The sequence below is a fragment of the Anguilla rostrata genome, chromosome 14 (assembly GCF_018555375.3).
Source record: "Anguilla rostrata isolate EN2019 chromosome 14, ASM1855537v3, whole genome shotgun sequence".
Lineage (NCBI taxonomy): Eukaryota > Metazoa > Chordata > Actinopteri > Anguilliformes > Anguillidae > Anguilla > Anguilla rostrata.
In genome coordinates, this window is record NC_057946.1 from 23,015,882 (window position 1) to 23,035,881 (window position 20,000).

The following is a 20,000-nucleotide window of genomic DNA, read 5'->3' on the forward strand; positions in this document are numbered from 1 at the left end:
TGACCACATTCAAGACCAGAAATACACAGACAAATAGACATTTTATTAAAGGCATTTAGCAGACACTGTCATCCAGAGTGACTTACACAACTTTTCTCTTTTTTTACATAGTATTTACATTGCATCCATTTATACAGCTGGAACTATACACAGAAGCAATGCAGGTTTAAGTACCTTGCTCAAGGGAACAACAGCAGTGTCCTATGGTCAATGATCACTTCTCACAGACCAAATGACCTCATTTAAACACCACTCAATGGATAAAACCTTCAGTATTACTCGTTGCTTTGTAGAATCTAAAATCAACCCACACACTGGCTGTAATCAGAGAGAGAGGGAGAGGGAGGGTGAGTGAGGGAGAGAGAGAGGGAGGGTGAGAGAAAGAGAAATAGAGAGAAAGAGAGGGAGAGAGAGAGGGGGAGGGTGAGGGACAGAGAGAGAGGGAGAGAGAGGGAGGGTGAGAGAAAGAGAAATAGAGAGAAAGAGAGAGAGAGAGGGAGAGAGAGGGAGGGTGAGAGAAAGAGAGAGAGAGAGGGAGGGAGAGAGAGAGAGGAGAGGGAGGGAGGGTGAGAGAAAGAGAGAGGGAGAGGGAGGGTGAGAGAGAGAGAGAGAGAGAGAGAGGGAGAGAGAGAGGGAGAGGGAGAGGGAGTGAGGGTGAGAGAAAAGAGAAAAGAGAGAAGAGAGAGAGAGGAGAGAGAGAGAGAGAGGGAGGGAGGGTGAGAGAAAGAGAAATAGAGAGAAAGAGAGAGAGAGAGGGAGAGGGAGGGTGAGAGAAAGAGAAATAGAGAGAGAGGGAGAGAGAGAGAGGAGAGGGAGGAGGGAGAGAGGAGGAGAGAGAGAGGGAGAGGGAGAGGAGAGGGAGGGTGAGAGAAAGAGAGAGGGAGAGGGAAGGTGAGAGAGAGAGAGAGAGAGAGAGGGAGGGAGGGAGGGTGAGAGAAAGAGAAATAGAGAGAAAGAGAGAGAAAGAGAGAGAGAGGGAGGGAGGGTGAGAGAAGAGAAGAGAGAAGAGGAGAGAGAGAGGAGAGAGGGGAGGAGAGAGGGAGAGGGAGAGGAGGGAGAGAGGGAGAGGTGAGAGGAAGAGGAAGAGAGAGGGAGAGAGAGAGAGAGAGGGAGAGGGAGAGGGAGAGGGAGAGGGAGGGGAGAGGAGAAGAGGAGAGGAGAGAGAGAGGGAGAGGGGAGGGAGAGGGAAGAGAGAGAGAGAGAGAGGGAGAGGGGAGAGAGAGAGAGAGAAGAGAGAGGAGAGGGAGAGGGAGAGGGAGAGGGAGAGGAGAGGGAGAGGAGAGGGAGAGGGAGAGGAGAGGGAGGGGAGGAGAGGAGGGAAGGGAGGGAGAGGAAGGGAGAGGAGAGGAGAAGAGGGAGAGAGGGAGAGGGAGAGGGAGAGGGAGGGTGAGTCATAGGTCCAGACTGAGGCTCCTGCAGGACCATTAGCGGCGGCTTCATGACTAAAACATTCTGTTCCCTCCGTCTCTGAAAAAAAGAGAAAAGGAAGACTCCCCACGTCTACAATGAAATTCTCTGTCTGGAGGGGTGCAGGATGTTCTGCGGTTGGGTCGGGTTTGCGTCGCCCAGACTGAGGAAGCCCTGCGCCTTCCCAAGATGCACTGCTCTGACTTTATACCGAGTTATCCAATCATAAATGCTTACGCTGCTTTATGGCTGCTGGAGGAGGATTATGTAGCAAATCTATCAATTTACTCCATATATTTGCTTTCTAAAATTTAAATAACCGCTATATATAGTACCAGAGTTAAGTCTGGCTCTAATAACTGAATCATTCATTAGCACAGACCATGCTTCATGATGGCTGACTTAGCAATAAGTAGCTCATATTTCCTTAAGAAATCTTTTTACACGGTAACCAGTCAAAGCACTTAACTACAGCTGTAACAGCAGTAATCATCGTTGTTATGGTGATTTATATGGTACGCCATTACACAATCTTATGGTTCAGTGATGCTAATGGGACAAGTGTGTCTCAGAAACCTCTTCACTCTGACTGCCGCATGCTGACACTAATGAACTCATCTGGGCCAATGAGTCACTCTGCCCTCCAGGCCAGGAGCGCTCTGATTGGCTTAGATCGGCCAGTCATTGCAAACAGATGATCGCGGTCCCTAAAGCCTGTCACTGGTGCACTTTGATAAATCATTTTGAATGGCCAGCTTTAGCTATTGTCTGTGTCTGTGTGTGTGTGAGTGTGTGTGTGTGTGTGTGCACACAGATGTCTATGGACGTGAGTGTGTCTGTGTGTTTGTGTGTGTGAGTGTGTGTGTATGTGTTCAAGTGTAATGCATGTGTAATTGTACTATGTGTGTGCATATGTGTATGTCGAATGTGAGTGTCTGTGTCTTTGTGTATATTTTGTGTATGTGTGGAAGTCTAGTGCATGTGTGTGTTTAAGTACTCTGTGTATGTGTGTGTTTATGTGTATGTAAGTGTAGTGCATGTGTGTAAGTACTGTGTGTGTGTTTATGTGTATGTAAGTGTAGTGCGTGTGTGTGTGCGTATGTGTGTGTGTGTGTGTGTGTGTGTGTGTGTGTGTGTGTGTGTGTGTGTGTGTGTGTGTGTGTGTGTGTGTGTGTGTGTGTGCGTATGTGTGTGTGTGTGCGTGTGTGTGTGTGTGTGTGTGTGTGTGTGTGTGAGTGTGTGTGTGGGTGTGTGTGTGTGCGTATGTGTGTGTGTGTGTGTGTGTGTGTGTGTGTGTGAGTGTGTGTGTGTGTGTGTACTTATTCTCAGTGGTTTTTATTCTTGTTTCCAGATGGAGTTTAATGAGAAGGAGCTTCGCAAGGAGATCAGCTACGCCATCAAGAACATTCATGGAATCAGGCATGTCTGTCCCGCCATCTCTGAGTCCCACCCCACAGTGGTGCCCCCCTAACCCCCCCTGCTGTGCCACTCCGTCTGTGTGTCTGTGTGTCTGGCTGTCTGTCCTGCTGTCTGACTTATTCCCCCAATATTAACCTCAGAGTCAGAACCCCCGGCCCCACACTGAAAGCTTTATTCTGCTGCTGCAGAATGTTTGGTTAGCTGCCGAATGTCCAGTTAGCTGCTGAATGTTTGGTTAGCTGCCGAATGTTCGGTTAGCTGCCGAATGTTCGGTTAGCTGCAGAATGTTTGGTTAGCTGCAGAATGTTTGGTTAGCTGCAGAATGTTCGGTTAGCTGCAGAATGTTCGGTTAGCTGCTGAATGTTCGGTTAGCTGCTAAATGTTTGGTTAGCTGCAGAATGTTCGGTTAGCTGCAGAATGTTCGGTTAGCTGCTGAAAGTTTGGTTAGCTGCTAAATGTTTGGTTAGCTGCCGAATGTTCGGTTAGCTGCTAAATGTTTGGTTAGCTGCCGAATGTTCGGTTAGCTGCAGAATGTTTGGTTAGCTGCAGAATGTGTGGTTGGCCGATGATTCTGATCAAAACTCGCCCCGTCTGTCCGTCCGTGTCTGCCTGTCTGTCTGGTCCTGTGAGAGCTGGGGAGATTTTCCTGTTCTGGGCGGTGACTGGAGCCCCATAACTCAAAGTGGGGAAGCAGATTTTTTGAGTTGCTGCCCGCAGGTCGCTTGGCTACCTCTCAGGAGAGCTGTGGTCTGCGAACAGGTGCACCTGAAGCTGCTTCGGTGTTCGTTTCACCCTCTTTCGTTTCAATTTTTTTTGTTTCTTGAAAGAATGTGCAGTTAGCTGAAATGACCCAGAGCTTTTACGCGAACGGCGGTAGAGGTGCTGAAAACGCCCTGGGGCCTGTCTCAAAGGCCCCCGAAGCGGTGTGGTCACACGGCGGGAGTTACTCACGCCATTATGGAAACTCTCTGGGTTTCCATTCAGAGATGTGCCAGTCCTTTTATGAGCTGCCATTTCCTGACCTTTCACTTTTTTCAAATCCACGGTGAAGGCAGAATGAGTCAGAAGTCTATCGAGTGGAGACCTGAAAAAGCCTGGGCCTACTTGTTTATAGCACGATCAGAATATTACACCCTGTGTCACGCATGTCATGCCAACAGGTGTTCTTTACCTGCGCAGGTTTGAGTCAGTACCACAGTCACATGACCTCACGGCACACGTATGTTCCGATGAATGAGAACAGCGTCTGTTATGTGAACACCATAGACATAACGTTAACAGAACGCCAATTTTAGATCCTGTATTCTATGGTGGAGGGCTGTGCAGTGCCACAGCACCATCACTTGGTTCATTTTATGGCCAGGATTTGCGAGGTGAGACTTGGTTCTCTGAGCTGCACCACATGCAGTCAGTGCAGAATGGAAGATGAGTACGAACGCTCCTCTTCTGGAGGCTTTGTTTGTCGTTACTGTCATTGTCGTTATGTGTTTTCGTATAATGCTTTTTTCTGTCGGGGAGGGGGGGGGCTTCTGTTCGATTAACATTTTTCTTTCTCGCTCGACCCTCCTTCCTTGTTCCCCTATGCCTCCCCCCTCCTCCCCTCGTTTGGGCGTGGCTCTCCTCTGTGCCGGACAGAACTGGCCTCTTCACCCCGGACATGGCTTTTGAGACCATTGTGAAAAGGCAGATCGAGAAGATCAAAGAGCCGTGCCAGAAATGTGTGGACATGGTCATTTCTGAGCTAGTCAATACCGTTAGGCAGTGTACCAAGAAGGTAAAAGCAATGGAGGGGGGGTCTCCAGCTAGCCCCCTCGAACCCCCCCCCAGCCCCCGCCTTCTGTAACCCTCGTGCCTCTACCTTACCCACCTTCCACCCCTGCCCTCGCTGGGCAGCGGGGGTGTGGTCGGGGTGGGGTGGGGGTGCATGAGAGCCTGGGGGAGTGTATTAGCTGCTTCGAACGGGGGGTTTTGATGTACTGCTGGCCAGGCATGCCCACCTTAGCTTGCTGTGTGGAATTGGGGGTGTCTGGATGCTGGGGCCCACACTGGCTGCGTTTAGAAAAAGAATGGCTTTCGGTCCCAGATGCCGATTGGAGTTAAAAAAAAGTTGAATGGCAGATCACAGGATTGTATGGAACCTGTCAGACTACTTGTAATTGCATTACCCTCACTTAAATATTCTTTCTCCATTTATGATCGGTCTTAATCAAGTTTTAAACAACCTGGCTTTCTGTTCCGGGAGATTAAGCCATTTGTGGTCATCACTAAACATTGAAAGGTTCGGCCAATTGTGTGGCAGTATACGTGGCATGTGACTGCTTGTTCCAGTCCAGTGTGGGAGGTGTGAATTCAAGAGCAAGTAGTGGCTGTTGGGAATTGTAGTCCTTTGCAGTGTTTTTGTAGTTTGTTATTAATGAACTCCAGCATTAGGTGTTTGCGTCCTTGCCGCTGGGCCCTGCAGCCATGTTAGAGCTCCCGGCATCCAGACGCCTGGCCGTGACTGGGCGCCGTACACCCCGCGGTGGGGTTGGGGGGGGGGGGCTGAGCAGCCGGGTCTGGAGCAGATTTAGAGCTTTGCGGGAACAGAGTAATGGAGACTGGAATGTTGTGAGAGATCAGCACTGCAGTCTGTAATGAGCTGTGGGATGGGGGAGGTGCTGGTGCTGTGGGACAGACAGAGGGCGGGCGGAGGGGGAGGGGGTGTTGGGGGTGTGTGGGGGTGTCAGCCTCGCGGGTGTACGGCCGGAGTCACAGGAAGCACAGCTGCCAGCTGTTGGCCATCAGAGCGGCAGGCCCAGGTCTCTCTCTCTCTCCCGTGTGGGGGGGGGGGGGTCCTGCTCAGTTGGGGGGAGAGAGCAGAGCGCGGGCTGGCCCTGTTTGTAGAATGGAGATACCAAATGTCTCACCTGCCTTTCTTTCCCCTGTGTGCTGTTTATTTCCCTTCTTCCTCTCCTCTCCCCCTTCCACTCTGTTCCCTCTGTGTCTCTCGCTCTCTCCCATTCCCTCTCCCTCTCTCCCCTCACTCTCTCTCTCTCTCTCTCTCCTTTTCCCTATCCCTCTTACCCCATCTGTCTCTCCCTTTTTCCTCTCCCTCCCTCCCCTTCTCTCTCCCTCTCTCTCTCCATTTCCCTCTCCCTCTCCCTCTCCCTCTCTCTTTTCCTCTCTCTTGTTCTTTCACCTTGACGTCTCCTTTTGCTCTGTTTCATATTCCTGCTCCATCCTTCTGTCTGGCCCTCTCGTGTCTCTCTCGCTATCGTTCTCCCTCTCCTTCTCTTCCTCTCCTGTTTTTTGCTCCCCCTCTCTCTCCCTCTCTCTCCCCCATCTCTCTCTCGCCCCCTGCCGCTTGGCGCCCCCTGCAGGACAGGCTTGTTTACCCCAGACTTGGCCTTTGAAGCCATAGTGAAAAAACAGATCCAAAAAGTGAAGGAGCCGTGCTTGAAGTGTATAGATATGGTCGTGAGCGAGCTCACCTCCACCATCCGAAAGTGTAGCGAGAAGGTAACTGGGAACCGAAGCCCCGCCCTCCTCTCGCCGTCCCGTCTCAGACCGTCACCGGGGTGGGGGTAGACCGATGGCTGGACTCCTAGAAAATCAAAACCAAAAGACAAAGATAAAACAAAATAAATGAAGACGGTTCCCTGTAATAAGGGGAATCTCCCTCTTTGTTCTTGTAGAGAGCATGAAATGAATTCGAGAGACAATAAAATCTAAAATTCAAAATGTGAGGAATGTATTTTTTAATAGATGTCAGAAGATAGTAGGACACACATTTGATCAAAAATAAATAATTGTCTAACACATGATGCATCTATTTTAGAATATATTATTATCTGAAGTATCATGTATTCTACTATATATGCATATACTGTATGTACTATGTGGCCATAATTTCAATATTTTGTATGTTTTAAAAATTACAATATATGTTCCACATTTTCACACTTGTAAATGTATATCTCTCAGCTGCGATGGTTGTAATACATTCATACATAACAATTACAGTTTTGTATTTTATAACAGCAAAGTTTTATCTAGTGTGGCAGGCCCTCCCAAATCATCAATGAAGTTAGACATATTTATATTAGTTATCACTAAAAATAACAATTTCATTTATTTCAAAGTTAAGAACAAATGTTGGCATAATCCAGGTCTCAGACTTTTTTAAATGAGTAAAAGAAGAAAGAGGAGGAGATTAATGTTCACTGTGTTCCTTTGTGTTGCCGTCTCATTGCCCATTCCACGGATTTTAAAATGTTTTATCTGTCTCTTCATTCGTTTTTTCACCGTTTTTAAAACCAGGCTTCTCACCCGTTACTCTCTGATCAGACATTCCGTTGAAGAGTTTTTTGTTCTTTGGTTTCTTCCATGCAGTGCATTGTGGGACTTTGTGGGGTTTATCTTGTGGGTGCCTTCTGATTACTAGACGGACATTTTGTGTGTGTCACACGGCATTTTGGAAAAAATGCTCGTTCCAGTAAGGTACCTATGCACAGTGGTATGTGGAGGTTTGGGCCCCTTGGGCACCCCTTGTCAAGTTTCTGGTTTTGTTGAATCTCAAAGTGAAGGAACCTCTGCAGGGTACAAACTTAAACATGAGACCTTCTTCTAAAAAAAAAGGTATTATCAAATGAACTGGAAGGTGCATTAACCGTGTTTCCTGCAGGGGTCGCGTCAACGTCTGTTCACATGGAAAATCAAAAAAACACGGAATTTGACCAGGGGTGACAAAAACGTGCATTCCACTGAATAGGTGCTTTGCTTCTTAGGCACATTGTTCCTGTCCAAACAAACATTTTTGCAAAAGGATTTTGGCTTATGCGGCTAAGGGAGGAGTTATTCCAGACCAGAACAAATAAACACTCAGTATAGGTTATTTTAACTTGCAGTGTATGTATACAGCAGGGCTGTTAGTTTTGGAGATTTCAGCTCGCGTGCTCACAGACCTGAAAACTAAAATACATCGTCAGCTGTTTGATTATGGAGGTAACGTTTTTAATGTTGACACAGATGTGGGTTATAAAAATGTACGTCGCACCGAAGTGTGTAGGGAGTGGATTTTTCTTCTCTTTGCTCTCTCTTACGTACAGTTCAAGAGTTTTTGGTCCAGCCCAAAATCGGTCTATCCTTACCATTATATTTATTGACATGATCATTAGTTTTGATTTCTGTCATCCTGTTTCGGTTCGGATATTTGTGTTTTTTCGTTCAAAAGTCGTTGGCCAAAATAGTCCAATAGTCCTATTTTATATGTTAACATTTTAACAGGCATGCTAAATTATTCTCATTGACCTCTTATTCTCGTCAGCCATTTTAGTTCAGTCAGTTTTTCCCCTTATGTCTGTGTACTTTTTGCCAGTTCAGTCACATGGTTGTCTAACTCTTCGTTTTCCTCATTGGTTCAACCTACTTCTTTCCATTCAAACTGATTTGATCATATGGGGGGTGGGGGGTCATGTCCCACACACTGACTAACATACGCACCCCCCCCCCAGTTATTTTTCTCTCTTTCTTTCTCTCTGCGTTTCATTTTCATCCCTTCATTTACTTTGTGACTCTGTCCCGAGGAGCCTTGCTTCTGTACCAAGCAAGGGTGTGAAGTAGCAAACTGCCCTCCTTTGGATTTTGACCCTTTTTCCAAATCTTTGTGGACGTGGTGTGTCTTTGGGATCAGATGTGAGATGCTGTGTTTTCTGGTAAAGACAGATATTTGAAAGCTAATGAGTTTTCTGTGCTCTTCTTCATGGGTTGAGCAAGACCTTTCTGATGGTCGATTGTTGCCCTGGGTGTAAACAGGGCTTTCGCTAGTGGGCTAAACGGTGGTGACGATTCTATGGGCCCACAGCTTGGCAATACTCATTCAGGGGGCCCCGAATTCCTAGCTACGCCCCTGGGTTTAAGCATGGTTACAAGGCTAAAATCTCCTTCCCCGCTTGTAACGCTTGGCCAGACCGGAAGCTGTCAGGACACAGGTCAAAATAACATCCTCTTGGGCCTTTTTGTCCACTGCAGGCCACTGTACACAGGGGCTAGGTAACCACGGAATACTGCAACGACAAAGTTCTTCTGTACCGTAATCTCACTAATCCTCAACTCCCGACCGCTTTATTAGTTTAAATCCAGCTGATAAAAAAATGAGAAACTATGACGTTGTTTTTTGTCTCTTAATGAATCAATCCGACGCCTCTGTAGAATGGCGCAAACGCTTTGAGCTCCGGGTCTAAGGAAGGGGAGGGGGGGGGGAGTGGGAGTGGGGGTGGCGGTGGGGGTGGAGGGTGTGGTGGCTAAATGAAGCAGCAGCCTCTTCTATTATTTCTTTCTGAACGGTTAAAAAAAATCCACAGGAGGTCATTCTGTGTGTCGAAGAATTCCGGATTCCTCCCCTGCCTAACCCTAACCCTAACCCTAACCCTCCCCTCTTCTCTCTGCACCGTCTCTCTCTCTCTCTCTCCCTCTCTCCGTTCCTTACTGCTCGCTGCATGCGACATTCTTTCCGCCCGTCTGTCTGTTCACCCCATGCACGCTTGCCCGCCTTCCACGCTGACGCTCCCAGTTTAACCGACAGCGCTTCTCTTATACCTTCACCCTGCCATGACTCCGCCCCTGCATGCGTGTCGCCATGGCATCCCAGCACTGTCAGGTTTAAAAAAAAAAAGTTTTTTTAAATCTGCAGATGAACAAGGCCGAGAAATTCGATTGGCTGAGTGCAGCCCAAGCGTGTGATGTCATACAGGCCTAAAGTTCCAATGCATCTTGACGACTCGATTATCTATTTATGTATTGTTTTGTGTTGCGAATATTTTGTTTTTGACCGACGGTGCATTTTTAAAATTGATTGAAGATTAAAAGCAGTTTATTCAGCAGTGTGATTTTTGTACCTGCTTCAACTATTCACTGCTTACCGTTGCTGCAGTCAAATGCGATTGACTGCTGCTTTGTAGACATGTTTTGCAGATGACTAATGACCTGAGTTTTGCTATTGTGTTATAGAAAAGCAAACTGGTCTAAAGGCTTAGCCAAACTACATTTTTTTTCTTACATTCTCGAGAGTGGATTTTGGGTGTTATCTTTTATAAAACCACAAAGTTCTGAGAATACCCATCTCACCTTCGGAGTCTCAGGTCTTCGGAGCTGCATGTGTTTCTGGTGCCCGCAGTAAAGCTGCAGATGCATTGTAACTGGCGCTGTTTATCTGGGCGTGTGCATGCTTTCCAGTCACTTTGCTTTACCCACCTGCCCCCCTGAGTCTGCACAGTCACGTGACGCTGTCGTGATTAACACAGCTGTGCTGAGCACCGCGTACGTTTGTAAAGGCCGTCGCGATTAGCGCAGCTGCATCGCAGACCCTGTGCCCCGTGCTGTCGGGTTGGGGCTGATGGTGGGGCGGTCTCTTCTGCAGCGGGACGGGGACGGTGCGCTGTGACCTCGCTGTTCGCCATCCTCCCTGTCCCCTTTTTCGCGGAGAAAATCTTTACCTGGGTCTGTTGGCTTGTTGGTACAGTGTCTGCGATGCGCTGCGTTTGTGTGTGTGTCTGTGTGTGTGTGTTGTGCTACATTATGTGAGTGGGTGTTTGTTGTGGTTTACTGAGTATTTGTATGTTGCGTGTTTTGGGTGTTGTGGTGTACGAGTCTGTGCATGTGTGTGATAATGTGCAAGTGTGTGTGTATGTGTATACAGGAATGTGTGAGCACACTTGTGCGTGTGTACGTGTGTACACGTATGCGTGAGTGCGTGTGTATGTGTATGTGTGTACACGAATGTGAGTGCGTGTGTGTATGTGTGTACACTAATGTGTTGGTGTGTGTGCATGTGTGTACGTGTGTACACGTACGTGTCAGTGTGTGTTTGTGTGTATGTGTGTACACGAATGTGTGGGTGCGTGTGTGTGTGTGTGCATGTGTACACGAATGTGTGGGTGCATGTGTGTGTGTGTACGTGTGTACACGAATGTGAGTGCGTGTGTGTACGTGTGTACACGAATGTGTTGGTGTGTGTGTGTGTACACGAATGTGTGAGTGCGTGTGTATGTGTATGTGTGTACACGAATGTGTGGGTGCGTGTATGTATACGTGTGTACACGAATGTGTGAGTGCATGTGTGTGTGTGTACGTGTGTACACGAATGTGTGGGTGCGTATGTGAATGTGTGGGTGCGTATGTGAATGTGTGGGTGCGCAAGTGTGCGTAAGGTGCCTGTGACAGTGGTGTTCACACTGTGGCGCCTCTGATTGGTCAGTACATTCAGCCCCTCCCACACCCACCAGTCTGTCCTGTCCCCCCCTCCCCCCAGCTGGCCCAGTACCCAATGCTGAGAGAGGAGATGGAGAGGATTGTGACGCAACACATCAGAGACCGCGAGAGTCGCACCAAGGACCAGGTACCCCCACAACACCCCCGGCCTCTCACCCGCCATTAAAGACAAGGGGGGAGGCCTTCAACACTCAAACACTTCTCTTCTCGTTGCCAGGTGATGCTGCTGATTGACATCGAGCTGGCCTACATGAACACCAATCATGAGGACTTCATCGGGTTTGCCAAGCAAGTGTCCGCCTCCCCCGCTTTCTCTCATACGACACCCCGGAGCCTTCGCCGCCTCGTGCAAAGATTTCCTAGAGGAAAAGGACGCCCCTCTCACTTTCAACGGGGAGCTCTTGGCTTTCGGAAACGTTGCCGTGTCACGAATCCAAACGTCAACTGTTCCCATATGGAACAAACGTTACCGCCTCAGAAGCTGTTGCTAATGTCTTTAACAGCACAAAGTCCTTTGCAGTATTTGTATGCTGTTTCCAGGGAGGGTGTCCTTGAAACTTGCCGCTGCGTACCAAAATTATGCTCTGTCCACGTGAGACTTGGGGAGATGCAGTGAGATCTTGCCCTAAAGTAATATCAATTTTATTTTCATAGCGCTTTTTTTTTTTTTTTTTTTTTTAAAGAGACACTCACAAAGATGCTTTACAGTAAGACAAGAAATTGTTTTTTCAGCCAACAGACAAAATGGTTGGGCAGAGGTAATAGACTAGCTGGTAAAATCAGAAGTCCAAGCAAAGAAATGAGTATACACAAGATATCCTGGATGTAGCTACTGTGTGTAAACTCAGCACTGAAGCCACTGACCTGTGAAACAGGGCAGCCGACCAATGACGTGTCTTCTGCCCGCAGTGCTCAGCAGAGGAGCAGCCAGATGAGTAAGAAGAAGGCCGCCGGGAATCAGGTATGCAAACCTTGTCAGAGCGCCCCCTAGTGCACTGGAGTGTATCCGTGCCCAGACTATCATCCCCCCCCCCAACCCCCACCCCATGGCAGCCATGCTGGTCCCGCCGAATGTCTTGTTGGGGGACGGGGTCAAACGCAGAAGCCTCAGTGGAGTCCTCCATACCTGCCCCGTGCGCGGGCTCTTCCTCTTCCTCTTCCTCACCCCGCGAACTCCATCCGCTGACCAGATCGCCAACGGCCGCTTCACATTCAGGGCTTCCGAATGCTGCTGAAGCTCGGAGTCTGTTAGCCAATCACACGGCCGGCGCCGCGTTCTAAACAGTGGACGCTCTGTCGCTCCGCTGATGACGGAGGGTGATAAGTTCCGACGTGACGCTTCGTAAATATTCACGAAGAGGCGTGACCGAGGGAAACGCTGGAGCCAATGGGGTTCATGCTAGGGTCCTTGCACTTCAGTAGGCGCTGTTGCTGTGTCACCGCTTCAGCTGGTAACGGTAACCAGGAAGTATGCACGCTCCAGGATATTTCGGTTGATGTTGCGGAGTAAAAAATGTGCCTCCATTTTTGCTCCTAAGGCTGTGTAATCAGTGTGTTAACCAGCCCTGTGGTGTAGTAAAACACAACTGAGCTGGAGCAAACAGTAAGTGTGCAAACATTATTATTATTGTAATGGTTTGACATGGGTCCTGAGACCTTGGTCACTGCAGGTGTCTGTATCACTTCCCAGATGACCTCTGACCCTGGATGACTGAGTGCAGTGGTATCAGTAACATTGTTATGAAGATGTATGAAGCGCTAATTACGGTGATCATAGCTTAGAGAGCACTGTGGAATGATTCAGGGTCCCTGTGTTGCCATGACTACTGTTTCCCTGGGGGCTTGGCATCTTCCATGGGGTTCTACCGGGTTTCCCCTTGTTCCCATTCGCCCTGATCTGGGATTACATCAAACAGATCCCAGAACATTCCAAGGAATATCAGGAATATTCAGGTGTATTTTTTCATGCACTTCCACACTCACTGTGTCTTTCTCTCTCTTTCTCTCGCTTGGCAACTGTTGTTACCTAAATTCCCGCTTCAGGATGAGATAATGGTGAGTAGCGTGTGTGTGTGTGCGTGCATGCATGCATGCGCGCGCGCGTGTGTGTGTGTTTGTGTTTGTGCGTGTGTGTGTTCATGTGTGTGTGTGTGTGCGTGTGTGTGCGTGCATGCATGCATGCGTATGTGTGTGTGTGTGTGTGTGTACGCGTGTGGGTTTGTGCTTGTGTGTGCGTGTGTGTGTGATTGCATGCATTCATGTGTGTGTGTGCGTGCATGCATGCATGCATGTGTGTGTGTGTGTGTGTGTGTAGGTGGCTAAAGAGTACTTGTGAGCTTTCGAATTGAGAGAGAGACTCTTCGTTTTTCCCCCACTAAAATCTTACGAATGCTCACAAAAGCGTCTGGAGTCAGCAGAAGATAGCTTCTGGGTTACGCAAACCAAAAAACATTTCCCTGTTTTATTTATAGGCATTTGAGTTAGGGGGGCTTTATTGTGAGAGGTCGCAGTGTGCTATTGGACGTTTAATAGCCTGGCCTCCATCATCTTAGGCCGAGCGATTCCCTGACCCCGGGCGCTAGGCGGAGCGAGATAAAAAGAAGGGGTAACCGGCCATGTGTTATGGAGTAAGGACAGCTTTGAGAGAGATGAAGAACTCTTTAGCCTGTGTGTGTGTGTGTGTGTGTGACTGTGTGTATCTGTGTGTGTTTTTGTATATCTGTCTGTCTCTGTGTGTGTTTTTGTGTGTGTGTGTTTGTGTGACTGTGTGTATCTGTGTGTGTTTTTCTAATGTTTGCCTTTTTAAAGATACTGAGACAGAGGCCCATTGACCCTTGGTATTTTGTAGGTTAGATCATTTTTGCATAGTTGCATAGGGGATGCCCTTATCTGGCAGAGTTGGAGTCAAGACCGAGACCAGACCAAAACCAGACCAGACCCCCAACACCTATTCGTCAGTTTTAGTTGTGAAAGTGACCGTTGTACTTCAAAATTCGCTGAACGAATTTTGCCCTCCATTTGTTGTTTGCACAGTCCTCTTTAAAGTTTTTGTATGTGAATTTCACTATGACTGGCTCAGAAAATTCAAGAGAAAACTGAAACTAAATTGGATCTAACGTAAAAAACGCAATGTTTATAGCAGCCAATTTTTCACTGAGCTTGCATCAAAGAAGTACCTAACAAGCCAGGTTTAAAACTTTGCAAAGGACTTGTAATATTTACAGTAGAAAGCTAACATAGACCATCAGTAAGAATGCTATGAACAGAAAGAGCTACTATTTATTTATGTAATAAAGACAATATTATTGCTTGCCTCCTTAGATTGCTGCAACATTAGCTTTGGTAAAATTAACCGCTGTCTAGCTAGCTGGCTGGCTATGATAATCTAGCTATCACGCATACATACTTTGGTGATTCATGATTGTGTTCAGCTAAATTTCGGGTTAGTAGGCAGATATTAATCAAATTACTTTCAGTTTGGGGAGCCATTAGGTTATCTTTTATCGCCATGTTGCTAGGCAGCCATGAGGTAAACGGCTCCAATGTATACAACAAACGAAACGTGCGATCAGTGAATCAGCGGCAATGTTATGGTGGAGCGGAGTGGTTATTATCTCGAGCGGGCCGGAGTGGGAGAACTCAGTCTTGTCTGAGACCACGGGCGTTCCTGAAGACCACATGCCCAGACCAGGACCACAAGATCAGGACTCCGTCTCTGTTATCTGGGAGTGATTTACAGTGGATCGCCTACTCTTTTCTCCTGCATGCCTTCCAGTTCAAGTGCCTGTACAGCTAACAAGCGGTTACCTGTGGGTCTTGAACCTAAAACCCTCTGGCTGCAAGTATGGCTCTGTAAATTCTACTGCTGCGCCCTTTTACCATGGTTACTTCAGAGGTAAAGACCCAACATCAGTAGGGGTGTTTTAATGCACTGCGATGATAAGTCATGCGCTATTGTTTCCACGGTGACATGCGAAATGGCCCCACACCCTCCTCGCCAATGCACGGCCATCCTCCTGCACCAGAATGAGGCTGTAGGGCAAGGGTCAGGGGTTATAGGTTAAATTGGCGGTGTACACACAGACTGGCAGCTTCCTCTAGAGCTAGCTTGCTACCACTGCTAGCTTCTTTCCCTGATGGACTGTTGCCCCCTCCCCCAGTATTCTTTCAAAATGAAACAGTCCAGTCCCCTCAAAAACTCTCCCACAATATTTAAAAATGGTACAGTCCAGTCCCCTCACAAACTCTCCATCAATCTTTTTTCAAAATGGTATAGTCCAGTCCCCTCAAAAACTCTCCCACAATCTCTGAAAATGGTACAGTCCAGTGCCCAGTGTTGACTGGTGTCATTCAGAGCTGGTGTGCACCTGCCTTCCCATAATCCTTTGCCTTCCCCCCACTCTTGCTGTGTAGATGAGGCTGTAACTCTACTTCCACCTTCTCCTACAGCAGGATCGAGGATCGGTTAATTTGAGATTCGCAGAGGTAATTAACACAAAAATGTTCAATTGGTTGTGTTTTTTTCCTCCCTTCCCTCACAGTCTACATGAGAAATATAAATCCACTGCAGTTGTTAAAGGCAGTGGTTTCAAATAATAATTTACATGGTTATCCCCTGCGTGTATTGTGTTTCAGTAACCCCCCAATCCACCAGAGGCAGCATTGAGTCACAGTTCCTGTATTAACATACATAATGTTAAAACACACACACACACACACACACACACACACACATACAGGGCAGCTATAAAGGGTCAATGGGTCCAGTCTAGTTGTGAGGCGTGACTGATAGCTGGGGCTGTTCTACGTGGGTGTCCTTGACCCCCCTCCATGACCCCTGCGCCCCCACCTCAGGTCATCCGGAAGGGCTGGCTGACCATCAACAACATCGGCATCATGAAGGGCGGAGCCAAGGAGTACTGGTTTGTCCTGACGGCTGAATCCCTGTCCTGGTACAAGGACGACGAGGTGAGTCTGTAGGGGACACCTGGGGTCAAAGGTTATAACTAACCTCCTTAACCATAGTCTGACCTGCACAAGTCATTGTGCTTCCTGGTGTCTTACGTGCCAAACTCAACTTTAAAGGCTACGCCTGTCAAAGCCCAAAGGGCTAATAGGGCGAAAACGTGCCCTGATTCCTCCCCCTTCTCCACCCTGATTCCTCTTCCCCTCTTCCACACCTTCCCCCTCTATCTACCCACTCCCAAAAAATTTATTTCTAAACCTTCCACATGTTCATTCCAGTGACAGAGGATTAGATATCGCCAAGGTGTTATGGTCCGACCATTACGCTTCTCATTTATCACTACTGGGGATGTTGACTTACGCATCTTGGATTTTTCTTTGTTTGCACTCAGTGTAAGACGCTGTGGACTTAAGAGCATCAGCTAAATGGCTAATTTGTAATGTAATGTCAATGTAATGCTAATCTGAGGTGGCGGGGGAAAGTTTGAGAGGAATTTACACAAACACTCCTGAACGTCAAAATTAAAAAGTTATGTACATTATTCAGTGCTGTGGTCACAAATAAATTGAAGATCATACATCACAAATACATTTTTATTGCCTTAGGTTTGTGGAAACGCTTTGTCATCAACTCCATGTTAATGTCTGTCTGTCTGTCTGTCTGTGTGTCTGCCTGACAGCAGCAGTAGAAAAGGAAAATCCCGTCTCGCTTTACTGGAACTGGAGGGTTGTTTGCGCCTCGAGTTTGCTCCAGTCATGCAGCAGTTATGCATTTTGTTTCCACACAGTCTTTCATCTTCGGTTTGATTTTATTTTTCCCAAACAGAAATAGAATTAGGTCATGCATTTTGGCAGGGGAATGAGGGGGATTTGTGTGCGTTTTTTTTTTTTTAAACCCTGTTTTTAAAACCGTCATCATATGATTTTTTCCCCAGCTGCGGAACACCCCTCCACCCCCCATCCCCCTAAAAAAAAAAAAATGAAATGGAGCTTTGGTTTTTGTGGCTGTTCCTCAAGGCATTTCCCACCATTCTCACTGTCGCCACTTTGGCAGGGAGAATTCCAGAACGCTCCGCCACTCTTTTAAAAGGCGAGCTGTTGCGTCCTGAACATCCAAACATGGGTGCAGCAACGTGTCTGTGTGTTTGCGTGTGTATGCGCGTACGCGTGTGTGTCTGTGTGTTTATGTGTGTGTGTGCATACGCGTGTGTGTCTGTGTGTTTGCGTGTGTATGTGCGTACGCGTGTGTGTCTCTGTGTACGTGTGTGTGGTGAGGGGAGGGGCAGTCCATACGGAACATCATTAGAAGGGAACCCTTCATTTGAGTAGCAGAGGTCATGAGCAGGGTTGGATTTGTTGTTGGGGTTAGGGTGTGGTGGTGGGGGGTAGGAGGGAGACTGGGGGGGCCTCATGCTCGGCAGGGGGGCAAAAGCTGGCACACACGTGTGCATACCGGCCCTGCACCCTGTCAGAACCATGCACATGATGGCCCGGCTGCTCCTCATAAAGAGTGGGTTTCTGCGGTGGGGGGGTGGGGGGTGGGCTTGGGGCAGACGTGGCTCTGGTTAGCTGGTGGGGGCACTCTAATGAGGACCATGTGTGGGAGGAGGCTGCTGTGAGCAAAAGTCACCCCCCAACCCCTAACCCCACCCCCACCCCACTCTGCGTCCAATCTCACACGGCTGTCTCCTACTAAAGGAGTAACACCTAAGATCTCTCTCTCTCTGTCTGCCTGTTGGCTGTAGTGTGGAGGTGGTGCTGCTCTGCCTGTTGGCTGTAGTGTGGAGGTGCTGCTCTGCCTGTTGGCTGTAGTGTGAGGTGGTGCTCTGCCTGTTGGCTGTAGTGTGGAGGTGGTGCTCTGCCTGTTGGCTGTAGTGTGGAGGTGGTGCTGCTCTGCCTGTTGGCTGTAGTGTGGAGGTGGTGCTCTGCCTGTTGGCTGTAGTGTGGAGGTGGTGCTGCTCTGCCTGTTGGCTGTAGTGTGGAGGTGGTGCTGCTGCCTGTTGGCTGTAGTGTGAGGTGGTGCTCTGCCTGTGGCTGTGAGTGTGAGGTGGTGCTGCTCTGCCTGTTGGCTGTAGTGTGGAGGTGCTGCTCTGCCTGTTGGCTGTAGTGTGGAGGTGGTGCTGCTCTGCCTGTTGGCTGTAGTGTGGAGGTGGTGCTCTGCCTGTTGGCTGTAGTGTGAGGTGGTGCTCTGCCTGTTGGCTGTAGTGTGAGGTGGTGCTGCTCTGCCTGTTGGCTGTAGTGTGGAGGTGCTGCTCTGCCTGTTGGCTGTAGTGTGAGGTGGTGCAGGCCTTGGAGGTAAAACACACAGTGGAGATCCCTGGGGAGGATGCCAAAACCACTCACCCGCCCCCCTGAAACCCCCTAGGTGCAGACACTAATAATAACCTTTAGCAGGCTGGGTTTGGCGAAGTAGCGCGGGGTGGGAGGGCAGTTTTTCGGGGGGAGGGGGGTGGGTTTCTAGGGGGTTTGGGGGTGTCTGGTTTCTATTAACAGGCGTCCTGGACCTTTGATTCCAGCAGACTGCCCAAAAGCCTCACATAACAAGCCAAGAAAAAATGAATGAAGGAGTGTGTGAGCCAGTGCAGACCCAACACTGCTGCTTTCTCACACCTACAATTACACACACACACACATACACACACATACACACACATGCACACACACATACACATACACACAGATACACACACACACTCCACACACACTCATACACACTTTCTCTCTCACACACACACATACGTGCACACACACACACACATACGCGCGCGCACACACACACACACACATCAATAGTTTCTCTTTACTCGGACATTTCTGTTTCTCCCTCTCCACCCCCCTCTCTCCACCCTCTCTCTCTCTCTCTGACGTTGGTGTGCCCTGATGCAGCCCAGCTGTTGGGAGTTTGGCTGCCCCCCCCCCCACCCTGTACACCCCCCCATGCACCGCCCCACCCCCAGTGTCCCGTGCTCCATGTGCCCCGACCAGCTGTTCCCCAGCACTGCCCTCGGGTAGGGGGGGGCGTGAAAGCCACCCTCAGACTTATTTGTCATTTCTGTTTTGTTTAGGCTTTATTCATTCCTTGGCTCTTTGCGCCGTTCGGCCCAAGTGAGCGAGCGCACGTGGGACCGTCCCGTCCCTTCCCGTTTCGACGGGACCGTCCCGCCCCCGGACATCCCAAAGAGAGGCGGGCCGAAGTGAGAGCGCGCTGTTCTGAGAGAGAGAGAGCACAGCGGAGAGTGCAGAGCGGCTCCCCTCCTTCTCTAACGCTCTCTCAGGCAGCGCGCGGCTGAGCAGGCCGGGCTGAACGCTGCTGTTTTCAGTGATGGGAGCTGATTGGCTGTTTGGGTTACGGGTCTGCGATAGTGAAAGTGACAGTTCCTGTGTGCTTTTCCTGAAATGTAAAACAGGCTTCAGTCATACTGCATATACATTAGGGATGTGACGGTATGAAAATTTCACGGGATGATAACCATACTACTCAATATCACGATTTTCGGTATATCACGGTATCAGGTTTTAAGCTAAAAAAAAAATCACACAAAGTTTACAACTCGTTCTGTTTATTTATAGCTCTGCAGATTTTTTAAAACCATTTTAGCATAATGATTGGCTGGAAAGATGCATCCTGTGTTTTTAAATGACTTTGCCTCTAAATACAGATCTAGGATCAGATTTGTGAAAAGGAAAACCGGATCCTGAATCAGCAGCTTAATAATTTCCTTCCCCTTTCTTTGAAATGGCGAAATTATCGTACATTTGAGCACTGGTTGAAAAAAAAAATCCCCGCATGAAAATAGCTTTTGTCACGTGATTTACTATCATGGTATTACGTTACGTTTATGATGGTACTATTTCATATTTGAATTTTACAGTATACCGTCACATTCCTAATATACACACACACACACACACACGCGCACACACAAACATGCATGCTTGCACAGACACATTTCCTGCTCATA

At 48.4% G+C, this 20,000-nt stretch overlaps 1 protein-coding gene across 21 annotated transcripts in view; it reads left to right on the top strand.

Annotated features, from left to right (window-relative positions):
- dnm1a (dynamin 1a) overlaps positions 1–20,000 on the top strand; it is an 82,029-nt gene that overhangs the window by 32,139 nt on the left and 29,890 nt on the right. For 8 of the 21 annotated variants that reach the window (XM_064309375.1, XM_064309377.1, XM_064309361.1 and 5 more), the window contains exons 9-16: positions 2,759–2,826; positions 4,462–4,600; positions 11,114–11,200; positions 11,291–11,361; positions 11,983–12,034; positions 13,117–13,128; positions 15,523–15,558; positions 15,928–16,041. In XM_064309375.1, the coding sequence (XP_064165445.1) occupies positions 2,759–2,826; positions 4,462–4,600; positions 11,114–11,200; positions 11,291–11,361; positions 11,983–12,034; positions 13,117–13,128; positions 15,523–15,558; positions 15,928–16,041 (579 nt within the window). Of the gene's footprint in view, positions 1–2,758; positions 2,827–4,461; positions 4,601–6,185; positions 6,325–11,113; positions 11,201–11,290; positions 11,362–11,982; positions 12,035–13,116; positions 13,129–15,522; positions 15,559–15,927; positions 16,042–20,000 lie in introns of all 21 variants that reach the window. The other 13 variants (XM_064309380.1, XM_064309368.1, XM_064309372.1 and 10 more) reach the window with 3 other exon arrangements.